The 27343-nt window shown below is 42.6% G+C and overlaps 1 protein-coding gene across 1 annotated transcript in view; it reads right to left on the bottom strand.

The window, feature by feature from the left end:
* The window catches only part of MASP1 (MBL associated serine protease 1), a 136208-nt gene that overhangs the window by 8029 nt on the left and 100836 nt on the right, over positions 1 to 27343 (bottom strand). Inside the window, exons 11-12 of the mRNA XM_063442814.1 lie at positions 5124 to 5264; positions 848 to 961 (exon numbers count right to left, since the gene is read on the bottom strand). Of these exons, the coding sequence (XP_063298884.1) occupies positions 848 to 961; positions 5124 to 5264 (255 nt within the window). The remainder of the gene's footprint in view (positions 1 to 847; positions 962 to 5123; positions 5265 to 27343) is intronic.

Below are 27343 nucleotides of genomic sequence, written 5' to 3'. Positions count from 1 at the left end.
TCTCCTCTTGCCTTTTGAGTTTTTGATGAAGGCTCTTATTGACTTGATATACAACCAAACATTCCAGTATCCATGTGTGTGGTCCTGAGTCATGCTCTATCTGCTCTAAGGTGGTACATATGTGTTATTTAATATGAGATATTTTCTCTCTATCAATTTAAGTTACCTGTATAATATTTTAAAATAATACCATGTTTTATTAAGGTTAGTGTTAGCACTAGGGTTAGGGTCCCTTTTGTCTTGGGGAGCTCAGGGACATATATCCCAGTCTTCAATCTATGAGATTATTCTTCAGTTTCTCATTATATTACAAATTAAAATCCATAGAACCCAAAGTTGCTCTTTGAACAATATTTCTAAAGATTTAAAAGAAATGTCCCATGAGATCCTGAAAAATAAGCTTTTTAATTCCATGTTAAGCCTGGTCACTTTGGCAGTTTGTTTTCATCTCAACAAAAGAAAAAAGGAGCTATACTCTACAGCTATATAGAAATGTTGACTGTCTACCGGTATAAATTTACTGTAAATTTTGTTTTGCAGATGGCTATAACAGAAGAGGCTGCTCTCAGTGTTTAATTCTCTATTGTTAGTGTTTGTTACAAACACATAAATTTATGAAAGGGTTTCTATAATCATTTGCAATATGCTCATCCAGGATTACTTTGAAGAAAGAGACTTTGAGCTTGCTGGAGAAAGCTAGAACAGGGTCAACTGGGTTCCATTTTAGCATGCACTTGAAACATACCTATCCCAAATTATTTTGAATTATAGGAGTTTCCACAGACTGGAGAAAGGTAGAATAGGGTCCAGTCGGTTCATTTCTAACTTGCATTTGAAATACGCTTACCCAATCTAACTTTGAAGGATGAGAGTTCAAACAAGCTAGAGGGAGTCAGAACAGGATTATCTGGGCTCAATCCATGGTGCAGACAATGAGCAGCAGTGACAATCCATTTGTTACCTGGAAATTAGACAAATTACACAAGCTGGTCAAAGACAAACAGATTCTTGCATTAATGTAGGAATGATGGTTTTTCCAATAGATACTTCTGAAAACATTGACTTTTCCCCTCCTATAGAATGTAAGCTCGTTTGAGCAGGGTCCTCTTCAACCTATCGTTCCTGTAAGTTTTTTGTAATTGTCCTATTTATAGGTAAATCCCCCCTCATATAATATTGTAAAGCGCTACGGAATCTGTTGGCGCTATATAAATGGCAATAATAATAATAATAATAATAATATGTATACCTTAACTGTGGTCTTTCACTTGCAAAATAACAAATGTTTTCCCTTAGCTTGAGATGGTATGCCTTTACATAGTTTATCACTTACCAGAAATAATACAAGTGTAAACCCTCCTAAAATAGAAGAGCTGAGGGAATAGAGAATAGAAACAGTGCAATTCTGTCTCCCCAACTCTCAAAACATATCATTACACTATCCAGTACTGTTTAAATGCCACACAACAGTTCTCAATTAGGCATGAAGACATACTATATATTGTATACTAAAAAAATCTGATGTTAAAAAGTATCAAAACTCTTTCATTTATAGTAATCTTACAGTGACTTTGTCACCAAAAATAGATTTTTGTTTAGTCTTCTTCTATATATCTCACTGTGTCTCAATTTTTATTTTTTACTTTTTTTTTGTACTTGACTTTTCATAAAATACATAAATACATAAATGAACTAGTTGTCAAGTTGTCAAAACTTCACAACTGCCAGGGCTTACAGTAGGATTTGGTTCAGTTACCAAGTTTACCCACAATCCATCAGTAAATATATTCCCACTGACGTTCAAATAGCAGGCATAATGGGCAGAGGAGAACAAAATGGCTGTGCACAGGTATTGAAGTCCAGCACAAGTAATAAGAGATAATTAATTTAAAGGATCACTATAGTCAACATATAAAAGCAAGAAAGACAGGTCCCCCAGCCTTCTTTCTTGTTTTTATATGAACTTGCCCCTATTACAAAATAAATGCAAGCACTTTTTAGCATTAAAACTTACCTCCGTTCCAGTGCCGAGCTCCCCGCCAGGCCACGCCCCCTTTTTCATCAAAATGACCAAATCGCAAGGCTCAATCAGATGCTTCTCTTTGAGAAGAGTCATTGCTCCCTGGTGCGCATGCGCGGCTTCGCGCTGCACCAATCATGTTCTTCATAAAGCGGCATTGAATGCCACTCTAGGAAAAAACTGAGCGCACTACACTACATTTGCGCGGTATGCACATTCGCAAGCTGAGCTGACTGACAGCTCAGCGCCTATGCCCGCCCCATCCTACGGCAACCCTCCAGCCCAAAGTAAGTATGCAAACATATATATATATATATATATATATAGAACTCTATATATAGTGTTTGTATACAAAAACACACTGTAAATAAATATTGTTAAACATACACACACACACACTCCATCTATCTCTATATTTTTCTATCTATTGATCTATTTCTATCTATCTATATCTATCTATTTCTCTCTCTCACTCCCACTCTCTCACACTCATTCTCTCACAGTCACCCACACTCAGTCACCCACACTCACTCAGTCACCCACACTCACTCAGTCGCCCACACTCACTCAGTCGCCCACACTCACTCAGTCGCCCACACTCACTCAGTCGCCCACACTCACTCAGTCACTCACCCACACTCAAACAGTGACCTACACTAAGTCACCCACTCACCCACACTCACTCACCCACACTTAGTCACCCACTCACCCACACACAGTCAGTGACCCACACTCAGTCACTCACTCACCCACACTCAGTCACCCACTCACCCACACTCAGTCACTCACTCACCCACTAACACTCAGTCACCCACTCACCCTCAGTCTTCCATCCACACTTAGTCACCCACCCACACTTAGTCACCCACCCACACTCACTCACTCACACTCACTCAGTCACCCACACTCACTCAGTCACCCACCCACACTCACTCACTCACACTCACTCAGTCACCCACACTCACTCAGTCACTCACCCACACTCAGTCACTCACCCACACTCAGTCACTCACTCTCCCACACTCAGTCACCCACTCACCCTCAGTCACCCACCCACACTCAGTCACCCACCCACACTCAGTCACCCACCCACACTCAGTCACCCACACTCAGTCAGTGACCCACACTCAGTCATTCACCCACACTCAGTCACCCACACTCACTCAGTCAATCAATCCCTAACCCACACTCAGTAACCCACCTACACTCAGTCACTCACTCACTCACCCACACTCAGTCACTCACTCACCCACACTCTACCCACCCACACTCTCACTCAGTCACCCACCCACACTCACTCAGTCACTCACTAACCCACTCAGTCACTCACCCACCCACCCACCCACACTCACCCACTCACCCTTAGTCACCCACCCACACTCAGTCACCCACACTCACTCAGTCACCCACACTCACCCTCAGCCACACACTCACACTCACTCACCAACACTCACTCACCCAGTGACACTCAGTCACCCACCCACACTCAGTCACCCACACTCACTCACACTCAGTCACCCACTCATCCTCAGTCACACACTCACCCTCAGTCACCCACCCACCCACACTCAATCAGTGACCCACACTCACCCTCAGTTACCCACCCACACTCAGTCACTCACCCACTCACCCACACTCACATTCACACACCCACACTCACACTCACTCAATCACCCACACTCAGTCACAAAATAAGTTTACTTACAGTTTGAATCCTCCCCTCCTATTCGTTCTCCGGTCTTCAGCCTGTCAGCTCCAGCCGACGCTGTGTGTTGTTGCAGGAGATCTGCTCTCCCACAATTCCACGTGCTGCTGACTGCCTGCAGACAGGAGTGCACAGTGCTACCCTGTCTGCTTACAGCACATCTGAGTGGATGAATGCGAATTATGCATCCATCAACTCAGAAGTCCCTCTGGTGGCAGTCTGAGTGACTGCAACTAGAGGTGTTCCTAGCTTTCGATGTAAACACTGTATTTTCTTAGAAAATACCGTGTTTACATGAGAAAGGCTGCAGGGAGCTATAGTTCTCACCTGAACAACCTCATTATGCTGAAGTTGTTCAGGTGACTATAGTGTCCCTTTAAATAAAGACAAGTGAATTAATTTAATGATTAAGATACATGGGTCATAAGGAATGGAAAACCCCAAAAATAAAATAAATGACATGGCCACTTTAAGAAGGTAGTAAAAGGCAGTACGCAGGACCACCTATAGGTACATTTATATAACAGAGTAACCTTACATTTTCTATAACTTTTCTGAACACCCATTTCATCACAGTCTACTTGTAGGTTAGTGTGTGCAAACCTTAACAGTCCTATAAATGTAACGTTTGCCTAGTTGATCCTTGCTGAAATATTTTCATTCTTCTTTTTCTTAATATATCACAAATAATTATTTTTCCATCAGATATGCTTCAAAATACCGCTTTCCAATAAGGTGGAATAGACGTTTTTGATGTAATTATTTAAATAGCACAATTGGCAACACACAAAAAAACAGGGCATTCCAGGGCATTAGAAGGTTAGAATAGATTATGGAGAGATAAGCTACTTCACTGATGTGCCCATAATAGTACAGGATCCTAGGTCTACCCCCTAGCCTTAAGGGCCATGCAGTTAACACTGCTGGAGCGGTGTTCACTAATGCACTTGCTCTGTACTGCCCTGGGACAGTTCCTTGGTTGTTGTCCCCAGAGGTGAGACATCAAAAAAACTAAATGAGACAACGGGATAGGTACCAGAAATCAGGACTGTCCCACCGAATGTGGGCCTGTTGGGAGGCCTGTTGCATATTACATGACACACCCATTTTCAGATTTAGACTAAATATGCTCATATCAGATAGTACATCTATCACATGACATCATTAATTTCCTCCAGTTATTTTCCTGAGATTCCTACCATAAGACTCACTCTGCTGTGTCATAGCCACCACACCAATATCTTCAAACTACAATGCAGGCCGATGGTTCACATGTCTACTAACTGCAGCGGCTTAGTGTTAGCATAAGACAGTTCTCTACGATATGGAACACCAAATGTACTAGTAATGGTCATATTATGTGCTTAGACAACATTAATTAATATTAGTGTTTCTTACCAATCAGTGATCCGCCACAGAATGGTCCTCCATTCTCAGAGCGTGAGAACATTGCTATCCATGGAGATATCCCTTTTGTTGCTATACTTCCACCTAAAATTCTTGCTAGCTTAGTCCTGGAGAAATGTGGCATCCCACACACTAAAAAACATTATGGAGGTAGACTTATTTACATAGTAAATCAGTGTGAAGCTAATTTTACTTTACCATTTTATTTGGATGTAAATATAACTACAATTCATTGGACATGCATTCATTTATTTCAGCAGTAAGATAAAGGCCACATCTATGTATGAGGGATTTTAAAGTGAAACTATGGATGCTTTGTCATGAGTTTTGATCCAAGATTAAAAATAGCAACCTGTATGTGAAATAAAAACCTATAAATAGGAATAAAAATCTATGTAGGCTTTCATTCACTTGTTTATACCTAGAAAAACAGTTTAACCTCTATGTCCCCTGTTCTGTACACAGAACCCTTTGCTTTATTTTTATTTGAAATGAGTTTGCATTCTGTCAAACTTAAAACTAAATAAAGTATAGGTTACCACAACTTCCACAAACAGTGAAGTGAAGATGTTAATTAATCCCAACTTTTCCCTGCATAATTTTTTTAGTACAATGTGTGAGCATGTGCCCTCGGTGAGTGCTCATATTGTACAAATATTTATACTGGATGAATATAAAAAATATAATAGATCGCAACAAATCAATGCTAAATATCAGTATGCTGGCTATATCACACATAAAATGTGTGATAATATATATTGCAATATGTTATCTGTTATCCGATGATGAGCCTTTAATAATGTCAACACAATCTCACAGTTGTGATATTTTGGCACTTTTATCATGGTTAGTCGGATTAAAGGGGCCTGAAACCTTAACAGAAACAGTCAAGTTGAAGTGATTACAATCTTCTGAAAATAAGTTAATCTACACATTAACAGATCCTATTGACACTTATCCAACTAAACAAGCAAAAGTACTTCATAAACCACAGAACACATTTTTCTAAAAATTAACCAATACCCTAAAATTTTTGAAAGCATAATTTGAGCAGAACAAACAACACAACCACTTAATTTGAGTGGATGATTTATGGAAGTTTATCACCAAACATACACAAATGATTTCTCATTTATCAATTTGAAATGATAAAAAAAACTGTTCCCATAATGCATTATTATGCTAATTGGTCTAAATCCTGGCCTTATGATTGCTATTCATTTGTTAAGGGTGCTGTATGTGTGTGAAGGAGTGAGTACAATCTCAGGCAGAGCACATCTTTTGAGATCTGTAATATATGCCAAACTATTAGATCCATTATAATTGTTACCATTGCTACTCTTGAAAGGTAATGTGCGAGTCTGCACACTGTTTGTACCACAAAAACCGCGAGGGTGGCTCTAATACAGTTGGAACAACCAAAATTAAATTTAGGCCTCAATATCCCTCACATATGTGAATATAAATTGGCAAGTGTGATGCCGTCATACCTTGGATTGAATTTCAAGTGTTCTCTAAGTGCTCTATGGAACAGCTGTTCTATCCTGAAATCAGTCTATCTACCTTAATCCACACACACCTTTCTTGCTCTTGTCAAAATGTATTAAACATAGACCAATACTTTTTTTCTATTATTCAAGCTTGGCAACTTATGAGAATCAAACTTAAGTTCCCCTGGCAATACTCAAGATTTATTAAATTCCTTTATAATCTCTATTCCCAAAATAGCCTTCCAGCCCAGGTTCTTCAGTACTGGCCCAAGAGCCAGGACAATCCTGCACTGGAATGTGTTTATACCAGTAGTTCCCAATCATTTTTCACTCGTATACCCCTTGGCAGACCATTTCCATAAATTTTAGCCCTCGTATTTACAAAATATAATTAATATAGTTGCAGCGCTTTCCTCTGTCCCATCTACCATTTTTCTCCATCGTAGACTCCCTGCTCCTCCTCTGTCCCAGGCTCTCTCTGCTCCTCCTCTTCTCCAGGTTCTCCGTGCTTCTCATCTGCCCCAGGTATATTGTACACACATGCAGATACACAAACACAAATGCACACACTAACACACGTGCAAATACACAGATACAAACACTGACACGTGGAGATACACAGACTCACAGAAACACTGACAGATAGATATATAGATATACACACTCACACACATGCAGATACACAAATACACAGATAAAAACCCTGATGCACATGCAGATGCACAGACACACAGATACAAACACTGACACACATGCAGATACACAAATACACAGATAAAAACCCTGATGCACATGCAGATGCACAGACACACAGATACAAACACTGACACACACACAGAAACAAACCCTGATGCACATACATATGTACACACACACAGATGCATAGACATCCAGATACACACACTGACACACATAAACATATCATCTAGGTCTACATGATTGACTCTCACTTCCTCCCAGCATTTCCTGCAGATAAGAAGGGGCTCAGCCCAGTTGAACCAAGCCTCCTGATGGCCCAATGGGCTTTGCAGTTCCCAACCTGTGTGGTGCGGCTGCAGTTGCAGAATGGCCTTTACTAATAAGCATTAGTACGCATACCATAGGTTGGGAACTGATGGTTTAGACCAGGGGTTGTCAACCTTTTAATACCTACCGCCCAATCTTGTATCTTTGTTAATGGTAAAATTTCCTTACTGCCCACCAGTGCCGCAGTATTTAATTTTATAGCAAAGGTGCAATGTTTTTTTTTTTAAATATTTTTTTTTCAGATGTACTTAAATTAATCTATTTTTTTTCTATTTTCTATTCTACTATTTTTTTCTGTGTGTCTGTGAGGTGCTGTGTGTGTTTGTGTGTGTGTTTGTGAGAGGTGCAGTGTGTGTTAAGGGGCAGGGTGCGTGTGAAGGGTGCTATGTGTGTGTGTGTGTTAGGGGTGCTGTGTGTGCATGTGAGGGGTGCAGTGTCTGTGTGAAGGGTGCAATGTGTGTGAAGGGTGCTATGTGTGAGGGGTGCTGTATGTGTGTGAAGGGTGCAGAGTGCGTGTGTGAGAGGTGCTGTGTGTGTGTGAGAGGTGCTGTGTGTGTGAGAGAGGTGCTGTGTGTGTGAGAGAGGTGCTGTGTGTGTGAGAGAGGTGCTGTGTGTGTGAGAGAGGTGCTGTGCATGTGTGAGGGTTGCTGTGCATGTGCGAAGGGTGTTGTGCATGTGTTAAGGGGCAGTGCGTGTGTTCGGGGGCAGTTCATATGTGAGTGGTGGAGTGCGTGTAAGAGGTGGAGTGTGTATGAGCTGGGCAGTCTGTATGTGTGTGTGTGAAGGGGCAGTCAATGTGTGTGTGAGGGGTGTAGTGTGTGTTTGTGTGTGAAGGGTGCATAGGGTATATGCTGTCTGTAGGTGAGTGAGATGTAAAAATCTATCTTAATGTCTTCCCCTTCCTTCTTCTTACCTTTTACAGGGAGGGGGACATAATGCTGCAAACCTTTGTGATCAAGTGGTGGCCTGTTCACTTTAGCCTGCACCTCGTCAGGCTGCAGGCTGACTCTTCTGTCCTCCTGCGAGCACAGCACTCTATCGGAGCATTGCCATGGTAAAGCATGGCAACACTCTGACCAGCCTGCTCATAGGAGTAACAAAGAGCCTTCCAGGCCCTTCCCTCCTTCTGCTTGAACTAAGTGACAGCAGGCTGGTGAGGGAGATCTTTTATCTCCTCACCAGCCCAAGAGGGCTTACAGCAAGGCTGGCTCTGCTTGGCCCTGCCGGCCTTGGTCCATGGCCATCAAGGCCCACTGGTCATTTTCTGTAGAATCCACCACTGCCAACCTGAAATCACAAACCACCCACTAGTGGGTGGAAGGGACCAGGTTGACTACCCCTTTTTTAGACATTCAGCATGATAGAATTCTAGTGCTATCAAAACTGGGGTCCAGATCCCATGGTTAGCATGGTGTAATGGATATCCTGGGACCCCGACTGGGTACCTCCTTAACGGATGCTTCCTAGCTGACGTCAAGGACAATAAGCACCTTACCGGACACCACAACCCCCGCAGACTACACAACCACCGTAGCTTAACTGGAATCTCGCCATCTTCCTTCCACCCTGTATCAACCTCTGACATCCAGGACTATGTGGGAGAGACCTCTCCTCCAGGAGAGCGTAACAGGAACAGCTCTTAAAAGAGCTAAGTGATTAGAACCCAGGGGAGTATACAAAGTATAGCAATCCCCAGTGTAATTATAGCAGTTCCCCTCCAATCACGAGACAAGACTACGTTTTGAGGATTAAACAGGAACAGAAGGTTTAATGGCACAAACTGGTCTTTTATACAAGTTTTAAAGCAAAGGTGACGCCCAGGTGGACCTAGTTGGGCACCGAGACACAAAACATGTAAGCCAATAAAAACAGTGTAGCAGGGAACGACACTCCCACATACATTACACAATCCCTCCCCTCTGCCTGTGATACAAGTAACGTAGATAATACAATAACCTAATTATCCACAGGCAGAAAAACATACATTTTCCCCAAAGTACAGAAAACACCCCAAAACATAACATATCCCCATAAATCTTACATCCCCTGATAGCCCTGATCTGGGTGAACTAATATAAAAAAATCACCCAGATTAGAGCAGGGGTTCAGGAAATTCCTGGAAGTCTCTTTTGACCGTCCGCACGCATATTTTCATGCCCAAAACAGTTCCAGAGAATTAGGCTGTGTGGCCGGTCTATTTCCAATATTTCAAATACCGTTCGAATTACCGAATGAACTGGTGAATGGTCATAGTCTATGTGTGTCCCTGGTTCGTGGGCTCCAATGTACCGAACGCCGCTGCGTTTGTATGAAAATTAAACAAATGGCTGTAAGTCTGGACGTCCCAGCAGTGTACGTGCAGTCGAGTGGCCAAAAACAGTTCCATACGTTCGACGACAAAACACAGCTGGCCGTTCGACAGTTTAAGATTTAAGATGGCCGCAGCCACGTGTTTGTGCATACGAACGCCGACCACCCAGCCGTTTGTCAATTAAGCTGCGGTTAACCACAGCTTATGGGAGGTAAATGAGCAGCACACTCCACTTGCGGGTGGTCCGGTTGTTCGTCAGTTTGTTCGGTAAACGAACACCATTATCACAATCCATTCAGCAAGTCCCATTCACTGAACCATTGCAGGGAAAAGGCATGAACAACATCCTTTCCATGTGTCTATTTCACATCCCACAGGGTTAGTGTGGCATCGTTGGGGGATTGAGTATGAAAGAATTGGAGCGGTTAATGAGATAGGTTGAGTGTGGCAGGGTGAAAGGGGGTGAGTGTGGCAGAGTGATGGAGAAGAGGGTGACAGGAGTGGGGGGGGGTGAGTGTGACAGTGCAATAAAAGGTTTATGTAATAGGGTGAATATGGCAGAGCGATGGGTGGTGAGTATGGCATGGGTGAGTGACATGATTGGTGGAGAGGGGGTGACAATGTGTGTGGTGGGGTGACAGTTACACAGACACACCCGTGCATAGACTGACATACATGCAGATACACACCCTATTACACATACAGATACATACACAGACACACACACACACAAAGATACATATATACACGCAGACACACATGCAGATACACAAACACTTAAGGGCAAACATTCAAATACACAGAATGACACTCATATAGATACAAACAGTGACACACATAAAGATACACAGGGCACACACTCAGGGGCGGGCTGGGCCGGAGGGCAGGGAGGCAATTGCCCCCCAGGCCGCCCCAAATCATTTTAAGACCGGCCTCATGCTGCAGCCGTCTGAGCAGCAGGCGGCTGCAGCACATCTTCTCCCCTCCCCTCCCCTGTAGCGTTGCCGAGCTCATCTCCGGTCCGCAGTGCCCGGCCGGAGTGATAGGAAGGTGCACACTCAGTGTGCACTTCCTTTCAGTCCGGCCAGTTACAGGAAACAGACACTCCGCGCGAAACAGGAGTTTCTGTTTCCTGGAACCGGCCTGACTGACAGGAAGTGCACACTGAGTTTGCACCTTCCTATCACTCCGGCCGGGCACCGCGGACCGGAGAGGAGCTTGGCCACGCTACAGGGGAGGGGAGGTGAGGGGGAGATTAAGAAGAAGGGGGAGGGGGGATTAAGAAGGGGAAGTGGGGGGATTATGAAGGGGGGAGGGGTGGGGGATTCAGAAGAAGGGGGAAGGGGTGGGGAGATTATGAAGGGGGGAGGGGTGGGGTGATTCAGAAGAAGGGGGAGGGATTAAGAAGAAGGGGGGAGGGGTGGGGATTAATAAGAATGGGGGAGGGGTGGGGGATTAAGAAGAAGGGGTAAGGGGTGGGGGATTAAGACGAACAGGGGGGGAGGGGGGATTAAGAAGAACAGGGGGGTGGGGACATTAAGAAGAACAGGGGGGTTGGGGAGATTAAGAAGAACAGGGGGGTGGGGACATTAAGAAGAACAGGGGGGTGGGGGATTAAGAAGAACGGGGGGTGGGGATTAAGAAGAACGGGGGGTGGGGGATTAAGAAGAACGGGGGGGTGATTAAGAAGAACAGGGAGGGGTGATTAAGAAGAACAGGGGGGGAATTAAGAAGAACACAGGGGGGGAATTAAGAACACAGAGAGGAGGGGTGAGAGTAAGAAGAACACAGGGGGAAGAAGGGGAGATGAGGAGAACACAGGGAGGGGGGAGGTGAGAAGAACACAGGGAGGGTGGGGGGAGTGAGTAGAACACTTGGAGGGAGTAAGAATACATGGGGGGAGTGAGAACACATGGGGTGTGTGAGGAGAACACATGGGGGGAGGTGAGGAGAACCGGGGGAGTGAGGAGAACACATGGGGGGGGAGTGAGAAGAACACAGGGGGGGGAGTGAGAAGAACACCGGAGGTTGGGGGGGGGGAGAAAAGAACACCGGAGGTTGGGGGGGGGGAGAAAAGAACACCGGAGGTTTGGGGGGGTGGGGATGAGAAGAGCACAGGGAGGGTGGGTGTGAGAAGTGACTGCTAGGGAGGGATGGGGGGAGAGACCACTAAGGGGCAAGGGAGAGCTCTATAGGACAGGGGGCAGGACAGGGAGCTCTTTCACACTACGCGCACACACACACAATGCATCCCTATCCATACACAGAAACACACAATGCATCCCTACACACACACAAACACAACATGCTTCCCTTACACACAGAGAAACACACAATGCATCCATTACACACAAAGACAATGCATCCTTTGCACACATACACAGAAACACGCAATGCAAACCCTTACATACACATGCAAAAACACACACTGCTTCTCTTACATATACACAGAAACACAATGCATTTCTTACACACACTCAATGCACACACTTACAGACACACACCTTGCATCCCTTATGCATACAAACACAGATTCACACAATACATCCCTTATACACAAACACACACTTCTTCCACTACAAACAAATACACTGCATCACCTACACAAACTGGTATCCCTATACACTACATACCATAAGCACACACATTAAATCATCTACAATAACACATAACACATCCCCTACACACTCCACTCCCTGTGAGCGAACTCATGAGTGGAACATGTAGGTGGACGTTTAGGTGGGCCTTATGGGAATACTCACCGTCAGGCCCTGGGGCCCAGACCTTGAGCTGTGTAAGAGGCCCCCAAAAAATGGAACTGCTTCCCATTCTACTAGAACTTTGAATTTTGTGACCACAGTTACAAGCAGCCTCCAGAGATCCTGTTCTACACCAGACCAGTGGAGCCAAACTGCAGCCCATCATCATCCTCATCTGGTTGTAAGTAGGCAATCTAGTATATTATAAGTGACACTAATCTATAATTTACCTCACATTAAGGGGACACTATAGTCCCCAGAACCACTTCAGCTTAATGAAGTGGTTCTGGTGTCTATAGCCGGTCCCTGCAGGCTTTTTAATGTAAACACACACTGTGTTCCGCATTGGCATTAGTTCATATGGCAGATCATATAGGTTGGGCATTGTGATGTCACATGGGGGGCGGCAAAAATCCTTGCACCGGCTCTGATCCTGGGCAGGTGCACCAGTCTACTGGTGACCCACAGGAGGGGAGTGCACTGATTGCACAGCACTCTCCTCCTGCCCAGATCCGTCTTTACCGCAGTGCAAGTGCCCTCTGCCCCTAATTTACAGTGGCTCACACTAACAGCAAGCAGTGCCTGGAGCCCTTTGCAGAGACTGGAACAAAGAGGTTCTGCGGCAGCTGGCCGTCCTGCAAGCATTACATTAACCAGCTGTTCCCCATGCAGCCACAGGTGGCGCTGTGCTTGGAGATTGTGATTACTCTACACTTCCTCCCAGCCTACAGAGCAGCGCATGGGAGAGAGAGAGGAGGAGGCATGATTTAATCTTACAACAAATCCAGTAAACAAATCTTTATAAATTTGGGGGGATCAGCTCTCCACAGTTTATTGGTGTTTACTTTGATGTCTGTATTAATATTGAGTGATGTCTAACTAGTAACGCCAGTGTGTGTCAGCAGGGCCAACTGTTGGGGTGTGCACGCTGTACGGTCACGCAGGGTGCCATGACAACAGAGGCGCCCGGTGGCCAACACAGCTCACAAGTTGGGGACACCAGCATATTCAATTTAAACGATTCACTGGTGGTCCACTGGTGCGGACCAGCAGTAGGTGCAGTCAGATTATATCCTCTCCCTCGTGGTTCCGGCGCTCAATTAGTGAGTCAGAGCACAGGCTCAGAGATTCTCAGCCTGCGCTCTGACAACATTGAAAGTCAGAGCCGTGAAGGAGTGAGTATAGCAAAGAGCTACTGATTAGCATAACATCAATATCCCTTATAAAACCACTTGACTGGTTTTGCCCCCCAGGCCTAAGGCTGCCAGCCCTCCCCTGCACACACTGACATACAGATATGCAGACATACGATACACATACAGACACACACAGACAAAAACACACACATACAAACAGACACACACATACATACAAAGACATACATACAGAGACACAGACACACATACTGAGACAAAGACACACATACAGAGTCATACATATATACATTCAGAGACATAAACACACGGACAGAGACATACAGACATACATACAATAGTCACCCTCCTGTTTCCTACCTTTTAGATGCAGGATGGTGACTTTTCTAGGGGTCTAGTGGTGGCTCAGGCTGATGTGGAAACTCTGACTCCTTTCTCTCCTTCCTCCCTTGTGTATAAGCTGGGAGGATTGAAAGGGGCAGTCACTTCCTCCCAGCTCTGATGTCATCAAAATACTTTGCCATCGGATGGCCCTAACAGCATGGGCCACCCGATGGGACCCTGAACGTGCTTCCCAGCGGTCACATGGCGGTGGGCACTTGGTCGCAGGGTTCCACAGGGCGGCCGGGCTCCCTGGAGTGGCGGGCCCGGTAACAGCTGCGACACCTGCGACCACGGTAGTTCTGCCACTGTTTACATGCACATTGCGATTTAGCTGTGAATTTTGATATGTGATACTGTAATAAAAATCCCTAAATTGTGTTCAGCTATATCTCCTGAGTACAGAATGGCCATTATACCCTTGCCAAGTATTTGTGAAAATACAGATCTGATTTTATAACCTGCCCATTGCAAAAAAAATTAAATAGTAAATTGAAGATTGGTCTATGATGGGGTATTTTAGTAGCTCACATATTTAAAACACACCATAAATGCATACCATTTGCAAAAGTGGATACCATGATAACTTTAGATATCTCTAATGAGAAAGAGAGGGGTATTTTTTATATACACCCCTACATCCGCCCATCCCATGTGTTCCCTATTAAGGGTTAAGAAGTATGTAGGGGTGTATATAAAAAATACCCCTCTCTGTCTCATTAGAGATATCTTTGCCAGAAGCTCAAGGAAGCAAGGTGAAAGGTCAGTGTAGGACCCACCTACGAGGTTTGCCTTGACGTGGCAGGCGGGCATTCCCTCCAATGGCCATTGGAGTAACTAAATAACCTCCATTTGTTTAAATATACATAGGGATTTAGGAGAGAGCGCAGGTAACTTTTCTTTCTTTGGTTTTTACTGTTTGTATTGGGGCTGACGTGTGCTATGGTCGTTGCTGCCACCCAGGAGTGATGGGAGTTTGAGCACAGTACTTGTTTTTTTTTGTATTTGTATTTACTCTGCATGCAGCTCACCTGTCAGTCTGGTGCCACTATTAAAGGTGCCAGCTAACAGAAGAGAACCCCAGGTATCTATTGATGTCTGGGATTTCTTATGTGAGCGGGAATTTTTTTGTCAATCTCTTTTTACTGAGGTTGCAAGTAACAGACATAGATATCAAATCCGATCAAATCTCGGTGGTCAACGCCATCATCGGTAGCCGATTGGACTACTGCAATGTCCTGTACCTTGGACTGCCTCAGAACATCATACACAAGCTACAGTTGATACAGAACGCAGCTGCAATGCTACTTACGGGTGTGGCCCGCAATGACCATATCACTCCATCTTTAAAAGCCCTGCACTGGCTGCCCGTTCGTGAACGGGTTCTGTTTAAAAATGGTTGTTTGGTATATAAGGCAATCCATGGTATGGGACCAGACTATCTGAAGGATAAATTCACACGCTATGCTCCCAGTCGATCCTTGAGATCGGCTGATTTAGCCTTATTGAAGATTCCAAATTTTAAAAAGAAAAAGTGCGGAGGGAGGACGAGTGATGTTCAGGGAGCGCAATTTTGGAACTCCCTGCCTCTGACATTAAGACTTGAGAATGATCTACTGAAGTTCCGCCGGAGCTTAAAAACAGTTTTATTTGCTCAGGCATACGGGATGACATGAAATTTTTAACCTGGTTCAAATGCATGTGATTATAATGCTGTTGTGTGCTGGATATTGTTTTGCTTGTTTTTGATTGCTGGTATGCGCATCGAGACCCTATGGGTAATAAGACTGCGTTTCTTAAGAATTTTTAATAAATAAATAAATAATAAATAATGTGGCTATGACGATCAACAAAACCATACAGTAAAAACATCTTAGAAGCTGAGGTAAAAACACACACCCTTTTTTTGTATGCAAAAATACTAGACAGACTTGGAAGCTGTTTTTTTTGCAAATAGAGTTGAGGAATTTATGGGAGTGCCTGAGATCCGTTTTTGTGAATCATTGTTGGGGCTGGTTTGAGTCTCTATATCAGAACTTTACTTGGAACAAGTACTTTTTAACAGGGTGAGAGCTCCACATAGGGTGTATATGGTGGAGCTTGCTTACCTGGTGATAATACACCATTTCAGGTTTTTATCTTTGTAGATGGCAATTTGATTATTAACCCCAGGAGTGCTGGAAGACTCAGGAGAATAAATTCATTCAATACCTGAATTGTGGAACTTCTGGATCACCTCCTTAAACTCAACCTGTCCAAAACAGAACTTCTCGTCTTTCCTCCCTCAAGTATTACTACTCCCGTGTCTATCTCTCTCCAAGTCAACGGCGCTACCATCACCTCTACCTCGCAGGCTCGCTGCCTGGGTGTTCTTTTTGACTCCAACCTCTCCTTCACCCCTCATGTCCAATCAATCACCAAATCCTGTTGCTTCCATCTCAAAAACATAGCGCGCATCCACCCCTATTTAACCCTGGATGCGGCTGAGGTGCTGGTCCATGCTCTTGTTCTCTCTCGCCTTGACTACTGCAATACTCTTCTCAGTGGTCTTACGTGTTCCCAGATTGCACCGTTGCAATCTATAAGGAAAGCAGCGGCAAGGCTCATTTTCCTGTCTGCTCGCACCTCCCACGCCTCCCCGCTCTGTCAGTCCCTGCATTGGCTTCCAGTTAGATATAGGGCTCAATTAAAAATTCTGGTGCTTGCTTACAAGTACAAACTCCAGAAAAGTATATAAACGTAAAAAAATATCACCACAATAAATAATGTGTATAAGTGACAAAGAATATACTTATCTCAGTATTCAAATGAAACAGCCTCCCAGGTCATCACCCAGATCGGATGACCTTTACACAGCAAAATACAAGACAACAGGAATATTTGGGATACGGCTGAGAAATCTATAATTGAAACACAAAAGTGTACATAGTGTAAATCTACATTAAATCAATGGTAAGTGATCATGAAATGCACTCACGAGATGTAGATGAAAAGACAGCGTTGCTAAGGTGCCTCCCCCGATTGTGATGGGGGGCTGATGCCTTTCTCCACTTGCTCCAAACGATAAGTGAAAAAACAGGACTTCCAAGGTGGTGGAACAAATAAAACAATTTATTCAGGATGAAAAATCACCCAACGATAAAAGTAGAAATACAGGCTTAAAAAAGAGGTCCTACGCGTTTCGTTCACAAACTGGAACTTCCTCAGGGACCAAATGAATAAAATTACATGCAGAAACACCTATGTTCGCAGATGGGAGGAGCTATTTGTGTGGTCTGGGCATGACTGGAGGGAAAACCTGGTGCTCTGGCGGCGTTATATTGACGATGTGATTATTATTTGGAAAGGGTCTTCTAGTTCATTTTCCGAGTTCGTTGAATTCTTAAACTCTAATCAATATAACCTGGTCTTTACCCCAGTTTGGAGTAAAGACACAATTAACTTTCTGGACCTTACATTGTTCAGTGAAGCTGGTCAGATACGCACTAAATGCTATTTCAAGCCAACAGATGGCAATGGTTTTGTACATCAGGATAGCTGTCACCATAAGCCATGGCTCAATGGGATAGCTAAGAGTCAATTTACAAGACTTAGACGCAATTGCTCACATGATTATGATTTTCACACTCAATCACACCATATTAAAAGGAAACTACTAGAAAAGGGATATAAGAGAAATGCCTTGGAAAAAGAAATTCGCCACTTAACACAAATTAAAAGGAACACGTTATTGGAGGACAAACTTATCCCCGACACCACAGATAACCGGTTTAGATCTGCTTTTCTTACTCAGTACAACACTGACCATAGGAAGATTAAAAAGGGAATCCAAAATCATTGGTCAATACTATTGCAAGATCCAGTGCTGGGAAAACATCTATCCCAATACCCTCAAGTGATCTTTAAAAAGAATCAAAATCTAAAGAACATGCTGGCTCCTAGCTACGCTATTAAAACTTCTCCCACTAACACCAATACGGGATCCTGCAGGGGATGCAATGTATGCAAAGCCTGTAGAACTGTGTCTATTGTTAGATCTGACACCTTTTCCAGTTACACCACTGGGAGGATATATCACATTAAATCAGATATTAGCTGCCACACGGACTTTGTAGTATACCTACTGCAGTGTCCGTGTGGCAGACAGTATGTGGGTCGTACTACGAGAATTTTGAAAGTTCGTATTCTTGAACACCTGAATAACATCAGGAAGGGGTTAACTACCCATTCGGTTTCTGCTCATTGCAGCACATTCCCTCTCTTTTCATGGAAACAGTTCAGATGCATAGGTATTGAGAGAGTCGCACCCCATTGGCGTGGGGGCGATAGGATTAAGAACTTATCCCAAAGGGAAACCTTTTGGATTCACCAGTTACAAACTTTGGAGCCTATGGGATTAAATGTAGATATCGATCTGATCTGTTTCCTATAAAGAATAGTGGTTTTCTGGTCCACTTGTATTTCAACTTGATATTAGTTTATCTCTCTTTCTTTTCCCATCTCTAGAGGTAGTGGTATGTACTTGAGTTCTTATACCACACTCTGTATACACTGTGGAAATGGAATCAGGTTGTCCTTAATTGGACCTACTTTCCAGTTAAGGATGTATAATTGTGTGGAATGTACACATTTATATATAATAATACACTTAAGGCGGATGTATTCAATATACTCCTCACTCATATATAACATATCTTTGGGCTATTGAATTTGTATTGAGATTTATGGAACATTCGATTGAAGCCCCCACAGTATAACTGTCTACTTATTTCCTTGAAAAGAAGATAGCCGTTATTACTATTATTCTCCATTACCCAATTAAGGGTGTTTTACTGGGATAAATACACATTTAGGAAAAGTGTTCTGAAGGTAGATATGTGTATTATTATTATTATTTTTTAAATTCACATATATTATTATTTAAATTGTATATTTCATAATTCTAAATGAAATTAAATATATTTGAATACAAACAGGGCACTTTAGCAAATATTATCTATATAGATGTAAGTACTATTGTTCCAAATTTATATATTTTCAAATTTATATATTATAGTTATTTTAACATAAAATTATAAATAAATTGCATTATTGCACTGATTTCTATGGGGCACAAGCGATGTATGTTGCATAATCCCATTTCTCCATTTTTTGCTGCCGATATTATTTTGCTTTCTCTTGATAGATTCATATCTGTTTAAAATTCCTATTCTCTGGGACTGTTCCCCTGGCGACCACTAGATGGCCACATCAGTACACTTCCCAACCTCTTTGGATTTCACTGTTGGAACGCATGATTCAGTGGAACGCGGAAGTGGAGGTCCATTTCCGGTTCCGGTTTTCGGCCGGTACAGAACGCGGGAATTTCAACTAACACTGAAGGAAATCAGCTGGATGTGACCTACTGTTCCACCAATGAGGGAGGAAACAAAGGAGGACGCCCAGATGATCACCAATTAACTCAGGGGCTAGCCCTATAAAACAGGACTGGTGGGAGGGTGGGAGTAGGCTGTATTTTTTCATTCTGTCATTTCTGCATGTAATTTTATTCATTTGGTCCCTGAGGAAGTTCCAGTTTGTGAACGAAACGCGTAGGACCTCTTTTTTAAGCCTGTATTTCTACTTTTATCGTTGGGTGATTTTTCATCCTGAATAAATAGTTTTATTTGTTCCACCACCTTGGAAGTCCTGTTTTTTCGCTTGCTTACAAGTCCCTACATTATGCTGCTCCAACCTACCTATCCTCCCTAATACATAAGTATGTCCCGTCGAGGCCCCTACGCTCTGCCAAAGACATACGTATATCCGCTGTCCGTACTCCCACTTCTAATGCTTGCCTCCAAGACTTCTCCAGGGCTTCACCTCCTCTGTCGAACTTCATTCCCCTCTCCGTAAGAATTTCACCCAGTCTCCACTCATTCGAAAAATCATTGAAAACTCACTTCTTCAAGAAAGCATATCAATTAAACTGTTAGCAGGTTTTTATCCCCCACCCCCATGACTCCTCTCCTGCAACTGTCAAAAATTACCTACTAAGCCCTCAGTGAATACTTTTCTAACAACCTACTTTGTACCCCTACTTTTACCCTTTGTGTCACTATACCCCACTCCCTCTAGAATGTAAGCTCATTGAGCAGGGCCCTCCCCCTCTCTGTTCATGTGCGTCCAGTTGTCTGGTTACAATTACATGTCTATTAGTCCACCCATTGTACAGCGCTACGGAATCTAAAGGTGCTATATAAATAATAAAATAATAATAATATAATTAGCAGACTGTTTTTTGTATATTTCTAGTACAGAGGCAACATTCATTTTGTTTTTTATATATTAGTGTGCTAACTCAATTTGTTCAATTTTTTTGCTTTTGAGTCTGTTATATAGAAGAGGACTGGAGGATAGCAGCATAATTGTAGTAATTGATAAATCTTAAATAAAAAAAAATAATAAAATATATATATATATATATATATATATATATATTCTTAAAGGGAAAGCACCTCAGAACCTAAGGCTTATATTGTGCCAGGAAATCGAGTTTGTTTTCCTGACACTATAGTGGTCCCTTAAGAACCAGCATTTAGAGAGTGGTAAGCAAACTAAACAAAAATAATAACAGTAAAATAACAGAAAAAACATTAATATGCTTGGAGATGCGTAGAAGCTCAGGTCACAACGTCCAATGCTTGATTGCCTTTAGGATTAAAGGGCGTTGTATGGTCTGGGTCCCAAATATGTTGAGTGGATGAAGATGCTAGAAGTGGGATGGTGTGTGAGAGTCCCAATGCTTGGAGGAATGGGGAAGCCTCAATCACAGAAGATAGTCTCAGAGTGGCGCTGTTTCTGATTACATTGAGAGATCTTGAAGTTGACCATTTGTAGGCTATACATGCCTTCTGTGCTTGGTTAGTAACAGAGTTCACAGCCCTTCTGCATGGCAGCGTGTTTATGGACAAACCATGGAAGAAGGTGAGGTAAGCAGATTCAAAGCTATAGGGAGTCTTACCCAGCACAGCTTTGACAATGTGGTTTTAATCAGTGAGCAATTGGCACCTTATAATCATGTCCCGGGAAGAAGAGGAGGGGCCGTGAAGAATTAGGGATCCAAAATAATCCATCAATGCTGACTTTTGCCTGGGCAGGAGGAAGTAACTCTGCAAAGAGATGCCTGAGATAGTGTGACAACTCAGCTGAATCAATGGTGTCAGGGATTCACCTGATCTTGCGGTTTTCCCTTTGCTGCAGTCATCCAGTAGGTCTAGTTTCAGTTCCAGATTAGCACGGGATTGATTTTACCTGGTGTAGCTCTTCATTCATGCCAGTCACTTCAAGTCTTGTGTCTAAAATGTCTTCTTCAGATGCTTGAACAGGTTCAGTCACTGCTTGAATTTCGGTTTTGACCTGGTCTATGTCAACTGAGAACATCTGCTTCATATTGTGCAGAAGTTCATGAATATCCTACTTGGTCACTGGTGACTGTGCCTCAGTGTTTGTCATGGCATCAGAAGTGGCATTGTGGGATTGTGAGTCCATGGGCTCCTCAGTTTGCATTGGAGCTTGTGAAGCTCACCCCAGGATCCGGGGTGACTGAGCGCAGGCTGCCATCTTGTGGGCCACCTTGTGGGCTGCTGGGTGGTGTTGCTTAGTGCCAATGTCAGGGGCGTTATGGCTCATACTGCTCGATTGTGATGATTCATCTGTGTCACTTACACTGGTGTGCCTGGCCGATTGGGAAAAAGCTAGAACCTCGGGGGAATAACTGCGCTCAGTGTCTAAGGTTCGGTGGCTGGTGTAGGCCAGGGATCTGTTGCAAGCTTTTCTGCCCATCTGGCCAAATAAGAGTTTTCTTGCCAGCATATCGAGCTTAACCGAGATGCATCTGCTCAGCTTGGCTGGTAAACACCACCCATAAGTTAGCAACAATTTAACCCTAATCACAACACATTGTAACAGTGGAGATTTAAGCACCCATTTAAATCCCTGATTGCAACGCTCACTTTGAGCACTTCAAACAGAGCATAGGTCAGAATGGGTCCACTAATTCTGCCTACAACTTATAGAGGTGATTTAACCCCTGCTGGTAGTTTTACTGCATGACGATCTATGCTGTCACTGCACATTAAAGCCCTGCATCGCATGATGGCATGGGCAATCATGTGGTCTCTAAGTGTTTAAACTCTTTTCTGTCAGTGAGTATCAAGAGATGCATTGAGAGATTTAAAAGAATGCTTACTCCCAGCATCGACTGAACTTGAGATACTTTTTAAAATGCCTGAAAGATCATGTTTCGATGTTTTGGGAAGAAATTGTTTCACTTTTCATTGTCCCTAAAACTGTCCTTCTTCGTCATTTGTTATGGCATTACCCCCCAAATTCCCTAGATTCATTCAAATAGTTTTGGTATTCATGTAAAGCATGCAACAAATGAGTTTGACAGATGAAGGCTGCTGGAGTTGCAAGGTGTGACATCATATATTTTAACAATCTTCATTAGCATCACCTGTGGAGTGTGACAGAGTATTCACAGAGATGTATACATCCTAAGTGATACAAACAATTTTCCCCATTACTCCATTGTCACAAATTGCATTTGCTACATTGTGCAAATGTCATCTCATCCTGACGTCACTTGCAAAACATCTCCAGGGACTTCATAAATACTTGTTCTAGTCTACCAACCTGGTCAGCCCACATACTACAGTCAACTTGGGAAATATCCCACAGGGCAGTCCAGGTCCAGGCATGGAGATCTATGAAAGTACAAGCCAACAACGAATGAAAAAAAACAAGTGTATGAATGACAAAGGTTCAGCACTACAACGTCTGCTGCCCTACTTCTGCAGTGGCAATAGGGGTCCTAACACACTTTCACCAGCCCTTCCATGGTTTCAGCAAAAACATACACTACATAAGTAATTTGGATAATATATATATATTCTAATATATGCACATAATTTGCATGTTAGATGTCTTTAATTATCAAGCATATTTAATATCTGTCATTTACCATCAAATATAAATCCTGAATCTTCCCCTAAATTGCAATTCTCATATTTACTAAAACAATTTAGGGGTTATATTAGGAGATTTGGCAAATTTTAGAATTAACTTTATTTATTAATTAATAGAATTGTATGGTTTCATATTAACTCTGTATATAAAAATACAACAACATTTACACATGCATTGACCCAAGTTTACCAGCAGATGTCATAAATAGCATCAGAATTCTGTTTCTGCTGAATCTCTATATTATCAAGGAATCGCAGGAATAAGAGCAAAGCAGGATTTAGATATCAGGGCATTCAAAGGTTCACCCCCCAAAGGCAGAAAAGGTGAATTTTATCAGTTAACTGGCATTGCAGTCATAATATATTACATATTGTAACAATATAAGCAATGTTATTCACTTAATCTGTCAGTAATTTTCATGATGTGGTTGATCAGTGTATATATGGCACCTGTCAAGGGATGGGATATACAGTATTAAGCAGCAAGTGAGTAGTCCATTCTTAATGTGAAAAGATCTGAGTGACTTTGGCAAGGGCCAAATAGTGTTGGCTAGACTGAATCAGAACATCTCTACAATGGCAAGCTTTGTGGGGTGTTCCTGGTATACAATAGTTAGTACCTACAAAAAGTGGTGCAAGGAAGGACAATTGGTGAACCAGCATCATTGTCATGGCTGCCAAAGGCTCATTGATGCACGTGGAGAGCAAAGGCAAGTCCATCTGGTCTGACCACACAGAAAAGCTCCTGTATCTCAAATTGTTGAAAACTTAATTCTGTCTAAAATAAAAAGGTGTCAAAATACTGCTTGCCATGTATGAGGTTGCACAGCCGCATACCAATTAGAGTGCCCATGATGACCACTGTCCACCACCGTCAATGGAAACATGAGCGTCAGAACTGGACCATGCAGCAATGGAAGATGGTTGTCTGGCCTGATGAATCATGCTTTGTTTTAGATCAGGTGGATGGCCGGGTGCACATGCTTTGTTTACTTGGGGAAGAGATGGCAGCAGGATGCACTATGGGGAGAAGACATGCCAGCAGAGGAAGTGTTATGCCCTGGGTAATGTTTTCTGGGAAACCTTGGGTTCTGACATTCATGTGGCTGTCTAGAGATTTTTGCCATTTCTTGATGGCAGTGGCCTCCTTCAGCAGGATAATTCACCCTGCCACACTGCATAAAATGTTCAGGAATGGGTTGAGGAACATGAAAATAGTTCTAGATGTTGCCTTGGCCTCCAGATCTCAACATGACAGTCTGATTCAGCATCTGTAGGATGTGCCGGAACAGTAAAACGGATTCTTGGAAGCCCCACCTTGCAATTTGCAGATCTACTTGGTGCCAAATACCACAGAGACATGACGAGGTCTTGAGGATCAGAGCTGTTTTGGCAGCATGAGGGGGGGTCTAGTTGATATTAGGCAGGTGGTTTTAATGGTGTGGCTGATCAGTATATATATATATATATATATATATATATATATATATATATACAACTGCATTTCTGCATATTTGTATGTATTTATGTGCATATTTCTGCTTGTAATGTATGTAAATCTGTGAGTATAGTGAAAATAAATGCATGCAGGGTTAAAAATAATGTTGATGTGGTTAGGGTAAAGGTGTGTGAAGGATTAGAGATGGGTTAACAGGATTTTAGTTTTTAAGAGGAGTGAAAACTAGAATTAAGGTAAAAAGGTTTTTTCAGGTTTTAGCTTTGTGTACTTAACTTTGGGACCAAATAAAGGATTTATTTTGGTTTTGGGAGAGGTTAAATTTAGGGTTAGGGAAGGGGTGTTTTAAGCATGTGGGGTTTGAAGGGTTATATGCAAAGTACTCACCATCTCATGTCTTCAGAATACTTGTTGAGCTGCAGTAGGTGCTATACAGTGCTGTTCTTGCTCCATCTGCAAGGAATTCCCCGTGTAAGAGGCTGTTAATGGGTAGATAGGAAGTGATCCCTTCCACGTCCTGTCCAACAGTATGTCCCGGACATCGGGTGATTTGGATAATAGAAACTTCTCATTGGAGCCCACTTCAAGTGGCACATAGGGGATGTGTTATAAATGCCATTCCCAAGGTACTCCATTGGGTGCCTACTCTGCCTAATAGGAAATCTGGTCCTAAATAGTAGAATATAGATTACACTTCTTTTGCAGTTCTTTGAGCGTTTGGTAAAATGAAACATAAAGCTATGTATTTAGCCATATGCTAAAAAGGAATTCAAATGCAATGAGTTTAGAATGCAGTCTTTTCTTTTTATTCAGAGTGTGCAGCTAAACAAGCCATGAGCAACTAGTGTGTAGAACTGATTTGTCCTAAAATAAAAAAATAGCACGAATATGGATATACTCTATATTTCGTAATTTTAGCTTTACGATTTTGCTTAGGTAATCCCTAAGCTTTTTTTCTCACCATGTGTTCATTATGAAAGACAAGTATATGTCAGGTGAAGATACTCTAACATGCAAGCCCGAAGGAAACCGTAAAGGAACATATACCAGTCCTAGCACAGCTAGTGCCCAAGACAAATAAATGAAATGTCTGCAAGCAGATAGAGAGTAAACAAGAGACAGGCCAAAGTCTTGGATAATAGAAACTCACAAAATTGACAGTTAAGCCAATGTCAGGATAACAGAGAGCAAAAATGGTCAAACTAGACAAGGTCAAAAAACAGTTAATCCAACACACAGTAAAAATCCACTCTCGGGTAAATAAAAACCACGGCAGGGAAAGGAAACAAGGACAACTAGGAAGTATATATACCCTATACTGAGATGTAATTGGTTACAGGGGGTTGTGATGTCACAAGTGTTTACACATTTTTAAAAAGAACCACACAAACTGACAATATAAATGGAGACCATTGGAAGGGTTCCATGTCATAAATGATATCAAAATGAGTCACCAGGAAACTAGGGATGAGTGGATAATGTCTTGTGGGCATCAGAACACAGACGTGATGCCACAATCATGATCGCACAACACCATGAGGGACAGGTATTGTTAGATCACCCTCCTCCAGGATCAGCCCTGGGAAGACAGGATAATGACTTAAATGAAACTTGCAGGAGTTTGAATAACAGAAGACAGAACCTTTCTAGTATACTAAGTACTAGAGCAACCCCTAAAAAACTGGGAGTCCACAAATTTTTGGATCTTGTATTCCTCCTCTCCTTCAACCAGAAGAGGAGCAGGAGGAGTGGTCTTCCAAAGTATAAAAGTAGCACAGCAAGTTCTTCTAAAGGGAGGTATGAAACACATTAAGAATATGGAGATTGCAAGGTAAGTCTGAAGCATAAGACATAGGGTCTATTTTACGTAGGAAGTGACATAGAGGCAGATGTTTTGCATAGAGAGCATAACATTTTGGGAGTATGGTATGAACCTGCCCTCAAGTTTCTGCAATGAGGAAAATGCAAATACTGGCATTCCATTATCAACAAAGGAGGACTGGAGAACAGCAGGATGAAAGCCATAATTAGCAAAGAAAGAACTTTCACCAGAAGCTTCATGATATGAGTTATTGTGAGCAAACTCACCACAGGAAAGCAGGTCCAGTCAGCTGTCCTTCAGAGTAGTATTTACAAAACAGTGCAAATATTGCTTCAAAGATTGACGGGCACATTCAGCAGCTCCATTAGTTAGTGGGTGGTTGGCAAATAATGTGGTTCCCATTTCAGCATATAATCCCCACCAAAATCTAGATACAAGTTGTGAATACCTGTCTGATACAATAACCTGAGGAATGCCATGCAACCGTAATACTTCATAAGCAAATATCTTGGCCGGGTCAGCGGATGATGACAACTTGAGTATGGATACAAAGTAAGCCATCTTAGTTAAAAAATCCACTATCATAAGTATCTCAACTAACCATTGGGGGAGGTAAGTCCACCATGAAATCAAAATAAAGATGGCTTAGTGAGAATCTGTAATGGCTGTAGTAAAGAAAAAATATCCATGAGAAGCAGGGACTAAAAGAGTGTGTCCAAAAAATATCCAATGAAAGGGGGTAACCCTATATATAGAGATTAAACAAGAAACAAAGAGAATGGATCCAAAAACCAAAAAGGTTCA

This window comes from Pelobates fuscus, chromosome 2 (assembly GCF_036172605.1).
Source record: "Pelobates fuscus isolate aPelFus1 chromosome 2, aPelFus1.pri, whole genome shotgun sequence".
Lineage (NCBI taxonomy): Eukaryota > Metazoa > Chordata > Amphibia > Anura > Pelobatidae > Pelobates > Pelobates fuscus.
The sequence above is the reverse complement of the archived record's forward strand: the minus strand, read 5'-3'. Positions and strand labels throughout refer to the sequence as shown.